This window comes from Hipposideros armiger, unplaced genomic scaffold, assembly GCF_001890085.2.
Source record: "Hipposideros armiger isolate ML-2016 unplaced genomic scaffold, ASM189008v1 scaffold_196, whole genome shotgun sequence".
NCBI lineage: Eukaryota > Metazoa > Chordata > Mammalia > Chiroptera > Hipposideridae > Hipposideros > Hipposideros armiger.
The window spans coordinates 1,882,778-1,902,041 of record NW_017731546.1 but is presented as its reverse complement, the minus strand read 5'-3'; the positions used below and the strand labels follow the sequence as shown (position 1 = coordinate 1,902,041).

General features: G+C 37.6%; 1 protein-coding gene across 1 annotated transcript in view; it reads left to right on the top strand.

Moving 5' to 3' along the window:
- Nucleotides 1-19,264, top strand: part of FBXL17 (F-box and leucine rich repeat protein 17) — a 173,230-nt gene that overhangs the window by 146,390 nt on the left and 7,576 nt on the right. Inside the window, exon 5 of the mRNA XM_019653137.1 lies at nucleotides 2,194-2,301. Within this exon, the coding sequence (XP_019508682.1) occupies nucleotides 2,194-2,301 (108 nt within the window). The remainder of the gene's footprint in view (nucleotides 1-2,193; nucleotides 2,302-19,264) is intronic.

Genomic DNA, 19,264 nt, shown 5'->3' with positions numbered 1-19,264 from the left:
TACTTTACTTTTGAGGGCAGAATTAATCTTTTATCAGATGCACCATGGATGCTGTTGGTTTCATTATTTTAGGAAAACGCTCTTGTGTTGTTTTAGAATTAATGCTACCCACATACCTTTATTTTCCAATATCTATTCAGAATAGATAAGATACAAAGAGTCACCAATGTTAAAGCTAATGCAAAGGAGATGTAAGTCACTGCTGTTTGAAAAACTAACAAAAGTATTTAACTTGTTGATTTTATCTTGACTGTGAGGAAAGTGAATCTGAAAGTAAGCCTATGATAGAGAATATTTGACCTTCTTTTATAAGCTACAACTTTGTGGAACAGCAGAGAAAATGTTAGCACAATTATAGGAAGAAAATTTTATACATGGAAATTTTTGGGAGGTGGGGGAAGACAAAACAGGAATTTAATTCTGCGCTTTATTTAAATAAAGCAAGGCCAGGTAGAAATGCCAAAAGGTGTCAATGTAACTACTTTGCAGCACTGGGGCTTCAGGCTTTCATATGCCTGAGAGTCAGTCACTCAGGGGCTTGTTAAAAATGCAGGTTCGTGGACCTCACCCCTTTGGCTCTGAATTTTTAATAAATTCCTCAGGGGATTCTAATATGTATTACATTAGTCAGGGCTCTCCAGAGAAACAGAATTAGTATGAGGTGTGCGTGTGTATGTAAAGAAATTATTATTTTTTTCTTTTAATTATTTTTTATTATGAAATACACATTTTTTAGAATTAGTTTCAGCTGTACAACACAGTGCAATAGTTATACTTTTTACCCCTCGAAGTGATAATCACCCTCCCCCAATCTGCTGTCCCCTTCCCCCCAATATCATACATATCTATTACAATTCCCTTGACTCCACTCCCACACTATACTCCATGTCCCATGACTATATATATATTCACTTATAGTTGACATACAATATTATACAACATCAGCTTCAGGTGTACAGTGCAGTGATCTAGCCTCTTCCCCATCCATGATGCGGTCTCCCTAGCAAGACATGTGGCCACCTGACACCCTACAAAATATTGTAAAGAAATTATTGTAAGGAGTTGGCTCATGTGAGTATGGAGGCTGAGAAGGCCCCAGATCTGCAGTTGGTAATCTGGAGACACAAAAAAGCTGACGGTATAGTTCTATCGTACCACCTGAGTCCAAAGGCATAACAGCCAGGAGAGCTGATGGTGTACATTCCAGTCCGAGTTTGGGTCTGAAGGTAGGAGACCCAAGCCCCAGCTGGAAGATAGTCAGGGAGTGCGAGGGAGGGAGTGTGGCGGGGCTGGAGAGGGATGGTGGGGGAGGGAAGGAGTGGAGAGTCTTTCTTACTCACCCTCTTTGTTCTATTCAGACCTTCAGTGTGTTGGTTAAGACCCCCCCCCACTCACATTGGGGAGCCAGTCTGCTTTACTCTGCCATTTCAAATGTTAATCTCATCCAGAAACACCCTCACAGACACACCCAGAATGTTGTTTAACCAAGTACCTGGGCACCTAATGGTGTAGCCAGGTTGACACATAACATTAACCATCATAACCACCCAAATCTGAAGAATTTTAGGCAGTGATGGACAAAACCAGATTCGTTGGATGAAACTCTTGAAGGGAGAAACCTTATAAAGAGACCATTGTTACACTTTGGGAACCAATTGTGTAATTTCAATTATAAAAAATGTCCGGATTAGGCAAATGCAGAGACAGGAAGTTGCCAAGGGGTTGGGGGCAGAGGGCGGAATAAGGGAGTGACTGCTAATGGGCACGGGGGTTTCTTTTTGTGGTGATTGATGAACATGTTCTAAAATCCGAGATGGTTGCACAACCTTGTGAATATACTAAAAACCACTGAATTATACCTTTTGAAAAAGTGAATTTTATGGTATGGGAATTATCTGTCAATAAAAAATACATATATGGAGAGACAGAGATGAAGAAGTGGAGGTAGATAGTGTCAACGTCTTTGAGATGTTTTCTCGAAGAAGTCAGAAAACATGGGGTGATAGAAGGGATGTCGGAGCAAGGAAGGATTTTTTTTAAAGAGTTCCTGCAGCATGTTTGTGTCCCGACTCCCATGATCCAGTGGAAAGGGGAATGTTAATGATGCAAGCTGGGCAGAGGGAATTCGAGGAGCCAGATCTTTAAATTCACTGGAATGCCGCCTTGAACAGCTTTCTTCCCGTCTCTCCCCAGGTGACAGATCAGTCCGTGAAAGCATTTGCTGAGCACTGTCCTGAACTTCAGTATGTTGGCTTCATGGGCTGTTCGGTTACTTCTAAAGGAGTCATTCACCTAACCAAGGTAGGCACCGTGGCGTCTTCTCCTCGTGTTGCCCATTATTGTCCATATCAACGCCCTCACATTGTTAAATGTACCCGAAGGAGGAACAGTCAGTCTATTATAGAAGTGTGTTTGTGTATCATAAAGTTAATCAGTTTAAGGCAACAGCACCAAACCTACCCTTTCTCACATGGGTTACTCATTTACACAAGAAGCTTATGTTTTTGTCTTTTCATTGCTAATGACTATGAAATATATGCAATAAAAAGACCTGGTATATGTGACAAGAATTATTTACGTATTAACCTAATGTATTGCATTTCAAAGATTTTTTGATTGAAGTTTTAATTGCTTACATATTTTTAGGTCCTCTGAACATTTAACTTTTAGAAGGGAATATGGTCAGTGCATAGGATTAAGCTGAATATGGAAGGTGAAAAGAGAGGTGAATGTATATCAAAAGTGAACCTTAAAGCTTTCATATATAGCAAATATATAAAATCTCCTATTTTAACGGTGATGAAAATGCCAGTTCCTTTGTAATCTCTCACTTATGTGCCATCTCTACTGCTTTCCAGAGCTGTAAAATAATTAGGAGCTAATTCTTACATACATGTAATGAAAAACTGGCTACTATAAAATTTACCTGTGTACTATCTGAAATTTGTCACTGTGTAGATTTAAACCAGATTATATAGTACTTAGGCGAATGGATGTGAGTCTTGCCTTTTCCACTTATTAGCTGAGTAACATATTCATTCAACCTTCATTCACTACTATTAGAAAACTGCTGTGTTAGCAGCACAATGCTGAAATAAAACGGGTTAAGATCCAGGCCTGTTTTGGTTTGGTCTCTTCAGGTCTCTTTAAGCTTACAGTTTAGTGGGAAATAATGTTTGGGTTTTTTTCTTCCCTAGAAAAAGAGCAAATATTTACGAGTTACCTAGGACTCTGACAGGAAGGCACAGTGGGTAGGAGCCTGAGCCCTGTTGTCAGCTCAGGTTTGAGTCTTGGTTCTGCCACTTAACTGGCTAAGCAGGCAAACTGTTGGGTTGTCAGAAAAGTCATGATGCATTTTTGCAACGAAAAACAAAAAATAACGTCATGACTTTTCCGACAACCCAATATTTTTCAGGGTATTAAATGAAGTAGCATATGCACGGTGCTTGCCTTAGTATCGAGATGGCAGTAAGTGCTAAGTGAATGGTAATTACTAATATTAAAGTAAATGCTATGATGTCAGAATTCCTGGAACAGCAGAGTAAACTTTGCGAAAATAATACCAAATCACTGTTCTAGTCTAGTTATCTGAAACAGAGCCTGTGATTGTCCTGTGTCTTAATTGACTGATCAGCTTTAATTGTATTTTGAGGATTGGAGCCTAAAGCCCATGGAGAGGATAGCCACCTTCTCAATTATTGCTGTATTGGAACATCGTAGCTTAACTGAGAACATATGTAACCATAATTTTTCATTCATTTCCTGTAACCTTGGCCTGAACAGCTTGGTGGATGAATGTTTTTCTAGTCACATCTAATGCTGTTTATAGTGTAGAGTTGAAATGCCTTTGGATGAACAGATTGTGCACAACCAGTGTTGTAATGACCATATGTGGGATTTTTACGATCACTCAAAATTGTACTCATTAAAGACAAAACAAGACTTATTAGATCAGTAAGTGCTTCCCTGAGCATTTTGAGATGGCCAAAAATTATAGTACACTGGTACTTAAAGGATCAGAGTTATTCTGTGTGACAAAATAGCAGCTACAGCAAATGTCAGCACTGGAAGGCTCAATTTGCTGAGAACGTTCTTAAGATCACAGGCCAGGATTGGTGGTTTGTCCTGTCAGCAGTCAGAATCTGCTGGACTCATATTAAAGCTGGTTCACAAAGTTTTGAGGATCATTTGTGTTGTTCAACAGAGCCTTTGCTTTGATGAGAAGACTGGTTTCTGGTAGAATATTGCTCAGTTTCCTGGATTCAAGTAAAGGCAAGATAGCAATTTAAACATGCATAACCTTTTGCAAAATTATTTTAATTGTTTTATCTCTTGAAAACCAAGGGTAGAACTCAGCTTTTAATAAAATAAAAGCTTTTTTGTTAAAATATTTGCATTCGATGAAGTGTTTTAATACTAAGACATTACCCAAAATGTAATTTACATTCAGAAAATATTTATAAATGTATAAATGCTCTTAAAAAGTTGTATTACTGTTATTATCATCATGTTGTATAGTTTCTAAATAATTTATTACCATCATGGTATATAATTTTTAAATAAATGATTAGGGAGATGTCAGATACAGAGTGTTGAGACTATCGGTCAATACATGTTTAATTTTATATGATTTGAAAAATCTCTCCAACTACTACTTGACTGAGTCTCTGGCGCTCAGTTTGCTGGTGGAGGCAAGTAGCATGAGAGCTCTTAGTTACCTATCTATGAAGAGATGTGCGTGGACGAGAGCATCTGTCTCAAGAGTTTCTTGCACCCAGAAGAATCTAGGAATTTAAGAATCATTGACCTGGGAGGGACTGTGTGGGGGTTTCACTGAAACTAAGAAATGTGAAGTTTTTAGTAAGTTAGAAAGGAAAATGGAGGTTTTGTGATGACAGATTGTTAGACCAAGAGCAAGAGGACGGAAGATTGGGAATAGATGGGAGAGTATTGATATCCTGTTAAGGTGGTCCCTTGGGCTTACTGTTACTTTGATGTGCTGTCTCGGCTGGCGACTTATGTACTTTGCAATATTTATTGATGACACACTCTTAGTCTTCAGATAGATTCTGCTAATATCAAACAATATTGGAGCAGGAGGCCCTCCTTCTAAGCTGCTATGACTATGTAAATGAGAGTCCAGAAACGGCAAAGACTGAATGCACACAGGCTGAGACGATGCAGTCACATTTACTGGACTGTGTTTGGAATCTTGGAGATCCGTATTTAGGAAGCGATGATAAGAACTTTTGAGGCCTCCAATGAACAGTTTGAGAATGTTAGTGACTTGCTGTATGTGGCAGAATTAAGTCTTCTCTAACACAAGTGTTCTTTCTATTGCAGTGTACCTGTTTACAAATGTAAAATATCTCTATCTTGCTCTCTTGCTTTCCCTCCTACTTTTTAAAAACAAGTTTGGTAAATGCAAATACATAATTAACCCCTAGTGTCTAGAATATAATGCCAAAATATCTTTACCACTAAAGGGACTAGTAGAAACATGTGAAAAGGGCCCAAAGGCCAACATGTAGTAGCTCCCACTTGCCTAAGTTGGGATACTTGGAGCATCAAAAAGGGAATGATTGCAATGGATTAAAACAAACAAAATGTATAAGAGTCATGAGTTCATAATGATGTATATAAAAAAAAGTGGATTTCTTCTTCTAGCTAAGATGGAGTAATAGGGACCAGATTTACTCTCTTCCCTGAAACAGCCCCAAAAACTAGACAAAATAAATGAAACAATGGTCTTTAAGACACTGGGTATCAGACAACCAAGGACAGTGATCCCTGAGATAACGACAGACAATCAAGAGGAGGCTTATGATTTCCTCAGTCTAATGCACTGAAAGAGTTTCCAGCTCGCAGTGCAGGGAGGGATGACTCAGGCTGACTGTCTGAGTTGAGACAGTACAGAAAGCCCAGGGACACCAGGGCAGCCAGAGTTTAGACCACAGTGTGTTCCAGTGGCGAGAACCATGTGGAGAATCCTAGAGATCTGTGGCCGATCTTGCTTGTGCATCCAATCCTAAATAACCCGCGAGTAAAGAAGAAATCCAAAGAGAAGTCAGAAAGTATTTTGAGCTGAATGAGGATGAAAATACAACACATCAAATTTAGTGTGATGCTGCTAAAGCACTCTAGGTAAAATTATAGTAATCCTCTCCTTATCTGTGAGTTAGCTTTCAGTGGTCTCAGTTACCCACGGTCAACCACAGTCTGAAAATATTGGATGGAAAATTCCAGAAATAAAAAACTCAGAAGTTGTCAAATGTGTATTGTTCCGAGTAGTGTGATAAAGTCTCATGCTGTCCTGCTCCATCCTGCCTGGGATGTGAATCATCCTTTTGTCCATCGTATCCATGCTGTACATACAAGATGTTTTGAGAGAACAACCACATTCATGTAACTCTCATTACAGTATAGTATTATAATTGTTATGTTGTTCATCTCTTACCTTTCTAGTTTATAAATTAAACTGTATCATAGGTATGTATGTATAGGAAAAAACAGTGCATATAGGGTTCGATACTATCCACGGTTTCTAAAATCCTTTGGGGGTCTTGGACTGTATCACCCTTGTTAAGGGGGGACCACTGTAATAGCACTAAACACCTATATAAGAAGAAAAGAAAGGTCTCAAATCCATGATATTAGCTGCTACTTTATGACGCTTGAAAAAGAAGAGCAAATTAAATTCAAAGTAAGCAGAGGAAAGCAATTAATGAAGAATGAAGTGGAAATAAATGATATAGAAAATGAAAATAACAGAAAATTAATAAAACCAAAAGCTGGTTCTTTATAAAATAGATAAATGAATAAATCTCTATTGAGACTGATTAAGAAAAAGAGAGAGATAGAGAACTCAAATTGCCAGTGCCATGACTCATGACAAGGAAATATTATGGACATCTTTATACCTATAAATTCAACAACTTCGATGAAATGGAAAATGTATGTGAAAGATACAAACTACCAAAGCTCACTCAAGAAGAAATAGAGTACTTCAATACCCCTGTATCTCTGAAAGAAACTACATTTGTTGTTAAGAATCTTCTCTTTAATAATACTCCAGGCCCAAATTGCTCACTGGGGAATTTTCCAAATATTTGTTATATTTAAAAAACTTCATAAGTAAGAGATATATACATGAGTATTTAGTAGTGAACTGCCACGATGTTAGGGATTTGGTTTAAAATATTACAAAGGGGATAAAAAGAAGAAACAGAGAAAAGTGGATAGGCCAATAAAGGAGACAAAAATGGCAAAATATAGATAACTGAGCTCGGTTATAAGACATGGGGATTCATTATACTATTCTCATTACTTTTGTTTATATTTGAGAATTTCCATAATAAGAAAAAAAGGCTTTAAGGGGTCAAAAAGTTCTAATATTTGTTATTAATGTAATATGATAAAATCCTATTATTTAATATCATACTTTTTAAGAATGCACAATCACGGGAGGTGATCAGGATAATAATTACTATTAACATATAATATTAATTTATAAAACCAGTTGAACCAATAGGCTTATGGAGTCTGAAATGTCAAAGTGGCAAGTTATTTTTACATGTAGTTGGAATGCAAACCTCAGAAATGCTGTGGATTCATTAATTTAATGCCACAAATCCATTATGAATTGATTTATATCAGATCAGTTCAGATGATTTTAGTCACTCAGGAAGATCTTATTTTAAATGATTATTAAGGAAGATAGTAAAGAATTTTTGGTAAAAAGTTCATTTTATTATATGCTATATGAAAATTTCATATTTTTCATAACAGGGATATATGTATTTGCTTTTTAGATTGTTGATATTTTTTAAAGTTGTGAGTGTTGATTAGTTAATAATTAAATCTTATTGTTGCTTCACTTATTCAATTTATAAACATGAACTGAGTTCTTAGACTATGTCAAGTATGGGTTTGGTTAAAATTTTTTGTTTGCCTGTTTTTATGTTTAAATAGAGTTTTTTTTGGGAGGGTCGGGGTGGGCAGGTAACTGATAGCTAAACAAAATGCCCTAACTTCTGATATTTTCTTGGACCATAATCATATTTAAAGAACTTAAAAACATATAATTTAAAAGTGCTTATGTTTGAAAATATGAAATGTTTTCTAAAGGAAAACAAAATTGATTTTTTTTCAGTCAATTTAACATAAGTAACTGAAAGGATGTTCATTCATGCAGCTAACTCAATTTATCAACTTCCTTTTCTTGTTTATTCAGACTAGAAATAAAAGATGAACTTCCTTGCCTTTTAAATTTCCAAACAACTAATCAGTTTAGAATGTCTTATACTAAAGGAAGAATATTCTGTTTTGCTACTTTAGGGGTGATATTGCTGTTTAGTCATATATTATCATGTCATCTGTTTCTGATTAATTATAGTACTTGAGTGATATTTTGAAATATGAAAAATACATATTCTTAAATTCATTCAACTTTGAACTATTCCCTAGTGAGTATGAAACTGAGTATTATGAAGGGGTGTTTGTTGCATGACTGTGTTTTGGGTTATTTTAGACTTCTAGGAGTTAAGAGTTGAGCCAAAAACTGAGTGTTGACAATATCTAGGTCTGATCTATTAATTTTTTCCTTGGAAGTTTGCAACAGATAGCAAACCACTTACTGCTGTCATCAAAGCTAATGGCATGACTATTGATTGTATGACCTTAGGCAAATCACCTAATCTCTTTGCCTAAATTTCCTTATCTGTAAAATGAGGATATTCATAGCACTTACCTCCCTCTAGTGTTGTAGAGGAAGATTGCTTTGGTACAAAACTAAAGAAGCAGTTGAAAAATAAAATAAATGAATAAATGAATGAATGAATTAATTAATGGGAAAAACATTAATCACGATGTATGAGAGCTCTTTATAACTCTTTAGTCATAACCCACTTATATTCTTTCTTTAAAATAAAAATGTAAAATTATTTTCATGAAAATAAATCTTAAAAACTTTATGAACCTTGTTTCTACCTGAGTGTCAGTGCTGAATGTTAAGATTAATAACTATTTGTCTGCTCTTTATTTTTTGTTTTTCCTTTCCCTGCTGACCTTTTAAGGGTTATTTAAAGATTTGTTCAAGTTAACACACAGAAAATTAAAATAGTATTTTTTTTTTTTAAGAAATTTTATTGGAGAACAGTGTGTTTTCCCAGGACCCATCAGCTCCAAGTCAAGGAGTTGTTTCAATCTAGTTGTGGAGGGTGCAGCTCCTTGGTCCATGTGGGAATTGAACCGGCAACCTTGGTGTTATGAGCCTGTGCTCTAACCACCTGAGCTAACTGGCCACCCCTTAAAATAGTATTGTTAATCAAATCATTAAAAAAAAGTTCCTACATAACAATGCACTGAATCAGGGGAATATACTGTTGTACCTTATTTTGCAAAAATTAGTGACTTTGATTTTTATTTTTCTAAATTCGTATAGGCAATGTCTACATAAGGTATATCAACTTATCACATTTCTTTTTTTTCTTTTTTTTTAAAGATTTTTTTTAATTGGGGAATGGGGGATGGGAACAGTGCTGGGGAATTGGGGGAAGGGGAACAGACAAGTTGCTGTTGTTTGGTTCTTCAGTCTAGTTGTGGAGGAAGTTGCTTCACTGGCCCAAGTTGCCACCATCATTGCACTCTTCCCGGGCAAGGCAGATTAGTCGCTGGCTTCTGGACGGCTGCTCACTGCGGCTGCTGGCCGCTCACGCTGCCTGCTGGCTACATACGGTAGCCCATGGCAACCCACTGCCACAGGGGCTGCAGCCTACGCAGTCGCCGGCGACTCAAGGCAGCCCAGCTCCAGGTTGAGCTGTTGTTCAGCATCTTAGCTGTAGAGGGCAGTGTCACTGGCCCTCATATGTGGGATCCGAACCGGGGCCCTCTGGCGTCCCAAGCCAGTTCTTAACCATCGTGCCACTCGACTGGCCCCACATTTATTTTCTTCATTCTGTTAAGTAATACTTGTTCAGTGAGGCTACTCTTTATATTTTATAACTCTGTTACTCACACTCCAGTTGTAATGTATGTGCGTTTTGCCACATTTTCATTTCAGCAACTATTACAGCAGGGTGCATCAGTGCAGCACTAGTAAAATAAAGGAATTAATCTTTCAAATGACTTGGTTTGTGAAAGTTCTACCAAGTAAAATGAACAAATGAGTTTCTTTGTTGCATCTGTCCTTTCAAAAAATGATTGCTTCAGGCTTTAGTATAAATGTATAAATATAAAAGGAGGAAAGTTGGCAATCTTTTTTAAAGGGCCTTCCTTGGACCTTAGCTTTATATTTTAAATATTATTTTACTTTGCTTATATTATCCTCAGTTCACTCCTGGAATTTCTATTGCACACTTGTTTATAAATTGTGGTTTTCGTTGCAAATATTCTTCTAAAGATGGATTTCAACTATATTTATCTGGCCTCTAACACATGAGGTCAGTCTTTATCCAAGAAAGATGTTAAGAGTTATTGCTTTCATTCTCTTTTAGACTTTCAAATTCATTCACACTGTTTTTTGACAAATTTTATTTAAGGATTAGTGTGAGCCTACCTTACGCAGTCTTGTGGTTTATACATAAATAACGATATTGGACACCGATGGAGACTTTGAATCACAGAACAGACTTTATGAATTAGGGAAACCAGATTTGGAGTTTAATGAGAATAAGTTGTACTGTAACTTAAAGAGGAAATATACTACTGAGGGGAAAAAAGTTAGCATATTTTATTCATTAATTTAAAATAAACGTTTATTGAAAATTAAAGAGTTAATAGAATGTAGCTAATTTAAAAAACATTCAGTTGATTACAAACATTGACAGTTATGTTGACTTATTAGTTTTGAACATTTATAAGATACTTAACAATGTTTTATTTTGAATTAATTCAACTATCTTATTTAAGCACCATTTTCACTTGACCTGGGCAGGTCAGCCATGAGAAGTGCCTGCGTGTGTACATATTATATATTTATTCACACACATATTTAAACATAGTACACACATATAATGTGTCAGTTGTTAAACATATAGAATCCAAATAATCAGATTTGTCTTTACAATATTTAACCTTGTGTGATGTTTCTAACGATGATGTAAAGGGGTTCCTGGGTACAGAAAGGAAGATTATGTCACATCTTTATTATAGTTGCATTCTTTGAAAATAGGGAGTTCGTTTCCATAGTAACTCCCTATTAGTCAGAAGTTATTTATACTACAGTAGGGGTGTGTATTCTGCAATTTTCACTTGGAACCTCAATATTTAACCAGAATTTGGGCATACATATTATTACTCATTATTTTCCATAATATGTTTTGGAAAGTTTGGTCTGAGCCCCCTCTTCTCCAGGCACACTGGCCCGATCTCAGTCCCGTAGAGTCCATTGACTAAAGGCAGCTGAGCTCCTCACATTTGTCTTCCAGCCCAGAGGCATCACAGGCATTAACGTTGTTGACCACGGTCTGTTTACAAACCCTTCAGAAACCTAGCTGCTTCCCTGCTCTAAACTTCCTTTCAATTGATTGTATCCCTGTGGGAAGATTGGCCTACATTTTTTTTTCCCCCAAGAAAAAGCTTCCCACTGGAGCTTTTTCTGTTATATTCACTAGAGGTAATGCTTAGTTATTATGTTTGATCAGAGGTACTTTTTCAACATGCAATCGGCTATCAATCTTCGATCTTCAAAAATGAAACAATACCCCTGTGCCTGAGAAAACAGCTCCAGTTATGGGTTTTACCGCTTTCATCTGGCTGGAAGAAGAAAACAAAGTTGCTGAGCACCCTGGGTCTCTCAGGCAAGGTGCAGGAATACTGGCCATTATCTCTGTTTCTGGATTGTTTTGAAGAACTGCCATTAGATCCACTAGTTCTTTTCATTGTTGGAAACTGGCTCCCCTCCCCCTTCGTTTCCTTTTGCTTCCTTCTGCTTGGAGATCTGTTTGCCCTCAGCTCAGTTCCTCCCTCTGCGCAGGCTCTCCATTATCCTAGCGGCTTCACTCTGCGGCTGCATTTGGTGGGAGTCTGGAAGGCCAAAGGGAGGGAGAGCTGGAGTACTTCCCTCCCTCCCTCTCTCTCTCAGGCAGCCTTCCCCCCCTCCCCCCAATAGTATTTTATTTTATTTTTTTAATTGTGAAATAAACATTTTTAAAATTAATTTCAGCTGTACAACCCAGTGCAACAGTTATACTTTTTACTCCTCAAAGTGACAGCCCCCTTCCCCCAATTTGCTGCCCCCTCATATTATACATATCTATTACAATTCCCTTGACTCCACTCCCACACTATACGTTCCGTGACTATATATATATATATATATATATATATATATATATATATATATATTCAATTATAGTTGGCATACAATATTATACAACATCACGGATGGGGTAGAGGCTTGATCAGGCAGCCTTTTTGTAACAGCTTTATCTCCTCCATGGTTCCAGCCCTGGACAGATCCCCTGCGGCTCCAGATTGTATCGCAGGACCATGGCCTGTGGGCTCCAGTAATACTGAGGTTCCTTTTGAACCTCCAGTTTAGGGGTGCTCATGGCTTCCTGCTGTTGCTAAATCTCTGGCTCATACTCTCCTCCCCAGTTTGTCTTCTCAGTTCTACCTCATCAGAATAACCAATTTCCTTAACAAAGTTCCCTTTGTGTACTTAAATAAATACTTACAGTGATTTCTGTTTTCCTGGTTAGACCCTAATATGTCTTCCTTTATGTGTTTATCTTCTTTTGTGTGTTTCTTACCATACAGTGCATTTGAGAAGATGGAACTGATATTTATTTCCTCTCTAATAATCTTGTAACAGTGGCTATCAAAGCACAAAGAAAAGAATTGTGCATAGTGTAAGATTTAAATTAGACTTGACCCTTCTTTAGACTATCGCTAATCATACTTCTGTCCTGGATCTAGACAAGCTGTAACTAGAAAGGTAGGAGCAGCTGGCTATATGACAGCTCAGGGCAATGAAGCTACTAGGCCATGGTGAGTCCCAAGAGGACAGAGGGCTAGCTGCTTAATTACAAAAAGGTGTGTCTTATACATACTCCTAGCAAGAATAAATCTAAATGTTTTCCCAGAACCATAATATAGGGCAAGAATAATATTTGATTAAATAAGAAGTTAATGGTTATGAACTAGTTACTTGAGTTATTGATTATTAGTTTGAATTATACCTTGATGATTTTTTTTAACTTTATTGGGGACAGTGTTTTTTCCAGGACCCTTCAGCTCCAAGTCAACTTGCTATCCTTCAATCTTAGTTGGGTGGGGCACAGCTCAGCTCCAAATTCAGTTGCCATTTTCAATCTAGTTGTGGGGTGTGCAGCCTACCATCCCATGCGGGAGTTGAACCGGCAACCTTGTTGTTAAGAGTATGTGCTCTAACCAACTGAGCCATCCAGCCACCCATTGGCAGCTCAGCTTCAGCTCAGGTCAAGTTGTCTTCAGTCTAGTTGTGGAGGGCACAGCTCACTGGTCCATGTGGGAATCGAACCAGCAACCCTGTTGCACAGAGCATGTGCGCTAACCAACTGAGCCACCTGGCTGCCCCTACCTTAATGGTTTTGATTGAGAAAAAATAACATGATATCATGCCAGTACTTGTATTTTTTAATTTTCAAAAATCTTAGTTAGGCTTTTTATTGATGTGAGAAGGTATAAGTGACTCAAAGTACATAATATTAAAGTAAGTCATAAATCAGCATTTAAAATTTTAACTTGGATGTACACTAGATATTGTAATTTTAAATTTCATCTCAATTGGTTGAAGCTTTTCAACTCATCAATGGACAAAATTTGTTGAGAGATCAGCATTATAGATGGATAGTTCTTTGTATCAAAAAGTAGTACTTTAATATATAAATTAAAGTTATAAATTTTTGCAGTTCATTTTGGAAAAATTTGTATTATCTACTTTAATGATAATGTAATTTCATGTTCCGTATTATTTAATATCAAGGAAAACTTCATAAAGATGTTTTCTGATTATCATTTCTTATGATAACTGATACACTGCCTATAGCACAGTCATTAACCTAGTTTTAGATCATTCACTTCCAGCTCTTAACATTGAGTGTGATTAGGGGAGTCAGGAATTAAAACTTATACCAATTCCAAGTGTAAATATATATTGTAATCCAAATGGATTTGCTTCTCGGAATTGCTATTGTAGAACAAACGTAAAACTAAGTCAAACAAATGGGATCTGATTCCGTGTTTAGAGAGTTCCTCCCATGGGTTTTGAGTATGAATCCATAAATGCACTTTAAAAAGTCGGAGTCTTAGGTATTGCTCACCTGGAAAGTGTTTGTTCTTTCATTATCGTAGGTGGTTGGGGCACTTGAATAATACTATGAATAATTAAATCAAGTACAATGCCAGAAATGAAGACTGTGGAAGAAATAGTATTGTTTCTAAACCTGCATCCTGACTTTTTTTTAGGATGAGATTCTGTGACTACTTTCTCACTAGTAGGAGTGATTTGATTAATATATTTTTAGATTGTTAATATCAGACTTGTCTTCCAAGTAGAAGGGGTATTTGGGGACTGTGGGGGGATGAGAAGGGAAAGAATTGCATACAGATTTGGAATGTTTCTTCTTATACAGATGGCTTAGAGATTGAGAGGAGAGAAGCTGCTGATGGATGCCTAGCTTAGCCGTTTTCCACCTGGGGGACATAGGGTGCTCCAGATCTGTGGGGTAACCTCCAGAGAGAAGCTGCAGGCACCTGTTGACATGGCCTCATGCTGCTTTTTTGTGTTAGGGAATCTTTTTCTGGGAGTGTGAAGGCCCAGAGATGGGAAGTGACTCAGCTGGTGCTTATCATCCTGTGTGACAGGGCTTTTTGGCTCACGTTCTGTGAAACAACCTGGTCACAGAATAGGAACACTAATTTCTGAAATTAAGGTTTAGGCATATTTTACTCTGAGCTTTGGCTTTAGACTGAGGCCCAGAAGTGAGAGTGCAAGGATAAGAGATTTTCAATGTGAAAGTGAGTCCCACTTGCATATTCTAAGCCAGGAAGAAAGACAAAAAGAGACATTTTAGTTTAGAGAGTATGCACAACATTTCTGTAACATTTTTTGAATTCCAGAAAATAAAAATATATGCCAGAATATTTTTTAAAGTTAAACAGCATTAATTTGATTGCTTCGTTTTTTAGGTTTACACATTTAGAAATAAAGAATGAAATGATTCGACTGTTTCCATTTAATAGTGTAACAGGTCAATATAAAGGTCTCTTGGCTTGGATATGAGAAGCTTTTGTGTCAGGCTAATGGCATTGCAGTTATTTTACTACTTTTACAAATAAGGTTGCAAAGCTATTATTTGGATTATATTTCCAAAACTTTCAACACATTGATGTGTGATATGTGGATGCAAGAGACTAAAATGGGTTCAAAATTCCATGAACTGTCTTTTAAAAAAAAAATAGATCTCTGAACTTGGTGTGAGGAAATGAAAGAGAAGTACACAACCGATCCAATTAGATGAAGTATTCTCTCCTTGGTTGCATTCACATTTGACTTAATTTACCCTTAATTATTAAGCTTTGATTTTTTTTCTTATTTGAGTATAGCAGTGTGAACATTTTATTTTTTAATTGAAGTGAAGTTCTGTTTCTTAGCTCTTGTTGGGTAAAAAAATGACAGAGCTCCTTAGTGCTGCTAACCTTAAGTGCTATTTGTAGTTTGTTATGAACTCTAGAAATCTTACATGGAGAATAGAAAGGAATTTGGTGGAAAGAGAAAGTCCTAGAAAAGAGTCAATTAGAGACAGGGCTGCCTGCCAGAGTGAAAGGGGAGGCGCAGAGCTTCCATTCTTAATCGGTATACGAAGGCGCAGAAATCCAATGAACAAATTCACATTTCTGCAGCAAAATACAGTGATTAAAATTTTGGTGAACTACTCAGCATTCCTGCCGCACACATCAGAACTCTGACAACGTACAGAGCCTTTTTTATTTTTCATGTTCTGCATTTTAAGAACAAATATATAAATAAAGGACTGATTATGCTTCTTGTTCTAAAATAACCTTTAATTGTGCGGAATGACGATGTCAGTTTTTTCTTATTTAATGCTTATATTTTAGTGAAGTTTATGTTCAAATATACCACTTTTAAAAGCATGGAGCTTCAGAGCTAGCTGCAGGTCCTGCGTTTGATATAGATAAAAGACAGAGAGCTGATTTCTGGAAATTTAAATAAATGAAATTATCTTTAAAATTAAGGTCTTGATTTCAAATTTGCTCATTCAACATGCACTTTCCACCATGTTTTGTGTCACCTGGTGGCACAAAAAGAAGAAAAACATCCCTGACCTGCAGGACTCTAGTGGGAGGAACATGCGTTTCATTAGACCAAATTAGAAAGCAGTGTGTTTCAGGCTGTGGTGGGAGAATGAGCAATCTCAATGGAGGTACAGAGGGAAAGTATATTCCTCTGACTGTGGGCATCCCAGAGGCTGGACAGAGGACTTGCGCTGGAGCCGTGAAGATTGAATTATACTCTGATAGGAAATGAAGGCAGCTTTGTAACTGCCCCAGGTGACTCAGGACACTGTTGCTGTTAATGCACTTTTTTAGAATTGTGCTAACCCATGATGTATCATATTTTATTACTATGGGTGTGTATACCTGCATATTAATTTAATCAATCAATTAATTTTTTTATTCACTATAAATTTTAGGGCTATTATGATTGTACTAGTTTGGCACATTTATATATAATTAATACTTTTATATATTAAATTTAGAAGTGTAAATGCCATCTATGTAATGAGGGTTCCCAAATTTATTTGACAGCTCTCCTTGGGTAGCTAATAGGCATCTCAGCCACAGCACATTAAAAAACAGACTCTCTTTTCCTACTTGTCCCCAAGCCATCTTAGTTAATTGCAGCAATAACTTCCACTTGCTGAAACTTAAAATCTTAGAATCATTTTTTATTCTTCTTTTTCTTTCATGCCCCATAGCCTATGTGTCAAAGAATTAGGTTGATTCTAATTTCCAATATATCGAGGATCTGATGACCTCACACCACCTCCAGCTGCGCTCACAGTGGTCCAAGTCGCTGATACCACTTGGCTGGATTAATTCAACACAGCCTACCTCTGCTTCCACCCTTGCTCCTATTTTACATGTACACAGAAGCTAGAAGGATGATTTTAAAATGTAAGTTAGATTGTGTCACACTCTTGCGCCAAACCTCCACTGGTTCCCCAAATTCCGCATAGCAAAAGCTAAAAACCTTACTTTGGCTTACAAGGCCTCAGAGAGTCGCCCTGCTTCACTCATCTCTTTGGCCATGTCGCCTGTTAGTTTCCCTTCTATTCACTCTCCTCCAGTAGCACCTCTGGCTCCTTGCCAAGCCTCCAAAATGTTAGGCCAGTTCCCATCTCAGGGCCTTTGCACTAACTCTTGTCCTAGACATCGGCACAGATTGGTTTGTTCCCTCACCTCTTTCGAATCTTTGCTCAAATATCATCTTTTCAATGGGGTCATCCTTGACTGACTACTTAAAATTATACCCCATCTTCATTCCCTCCATTGTTTTCCATCTGCCGTGCTTTGCTTTATTTTTTCCTCTGTAGGACTTAACACCATTTGACATGCTATATAATTTGCTTATTGTATTTATTGTTGTCCCTGTCCCCTTCCAACTAGGAATATGAGCACCCCTATGGACAGGGATTTTTGTCTGTTTTATTTACTGCTATATTTTAGGCAGCTAGAATATTTTCTGGTACATAATAGGTGCTCAGTAAATAGTTACTGCCTATATGAGTAATATCATCTGCATTCTTTTTTGAATGATTGAAGAGGTCGATTTTTACAAATTATTTTTACACTTGACGTAACTAGATATAAATATCAGTCGTTCTGCACTGGGGAAGTGGTCCTAGTCCATCTGGGATCAACTGGTTATCCTTTTCAGAAAGTGTGATGGCTGACCTCACCCAGGCCAATTAAATCAGAATCTCTAAGGATGGGACCTGGTCATTTGTATTTTTTTTTTTAAGTTCCCCATATGATCCTAATGTGTAGCCAAAGTTAGAACCAGGTGTTCAGGAAACATTTAAATAAGCGTGAATGAATGAATGAAAGTGCACCACAGCCACTGCACCGGAGACCCAGGTTTGGAACAGCTCAAAGCATTAAGATTAGATGTCAAACGTTTGTAATGAGAGACTGGACTGGGCGGGGGAAGGAGGGGAAGGGGAAGGAGAGGGTGAAGGAGACGGAGAAGATGAAGAGGGGACCCACAAGTAGGTGTAGCAGGAAGGGAAGGTTACTCCCCTGGTCCTTTGGCAGCTGTTGGCAATTCCTGTCTGAAGGACAGAGTTATGTTGAGGATTGCCTAGTTAATGATTTGTTTTAAGGCAAGTATATTATATTTCTAAGACTCACTAATTTTTTTTTATCTCTCTAATGTAGTCAGGAAGTGAGATTAGTTTTAAAATAATGAACACACCTCTCTGAGCGCAGTGAGAACAACTTCTCAAAACTTGGGGGAAGAGATTTGAGCCAGTTTAACAGATATCTGGGAATGGTAGGGGTGGATAGTGAGACGCCTCGATAGGCAAGCTCTGCAGTTCCATTCTGCAGTTGAGATATTTTTGTTTCCTAAATGTTTCAGAAAAGGTGAGAGATATGATCAGAGTTATTTAAGAAATATTAATCGGGCTCGTAATGTGGCAAGAAGGAGTGAGAAGAGATAGCTCTGAGAAGCAGTGCAATAAAGTGTCCTAGAAAGCAAAACAGAATATGAATAAAATGGCGAAATATGTCAGATCCAGTAGGAGAATGGCAAACCAAATAGTCCTTGGATTTGGAAATAAAGCAAAGAGACAGCAGCCCAGTGGGAGTCCGAAGGCAGTGGCTGGAAGGAATACTTACAGAAGGTGCCAGAGAATTAATATGGTAGCTACTGTGGATGTGATAGCATTCAAAACCCTGTATATCCTATTTTTGTGATTAGAATTAGAAAGTTTTAGGCTCTATGCCAGGCTCTCAGGCTATTTAAAAGCTTTCAGCTCCACCCTGAGGTTCTCAGTTCTCTGAGGTGCTGGAAAGGACTTGCCTGATGTCCAGAATGTGGCTTATCGAGCTGGGATGACCATTTCCATACTCCAGTGCCAGCTTTAGCCAAGCTGAGGTTCAGGCCTAGTTGCTGAGCAGCAGGGATGCCCTCGTTCTCTCCCTTGTCCAACCAAGCTGTTCTCTAAATGTAGGCATCAGACCCTGTCCAGCGGGG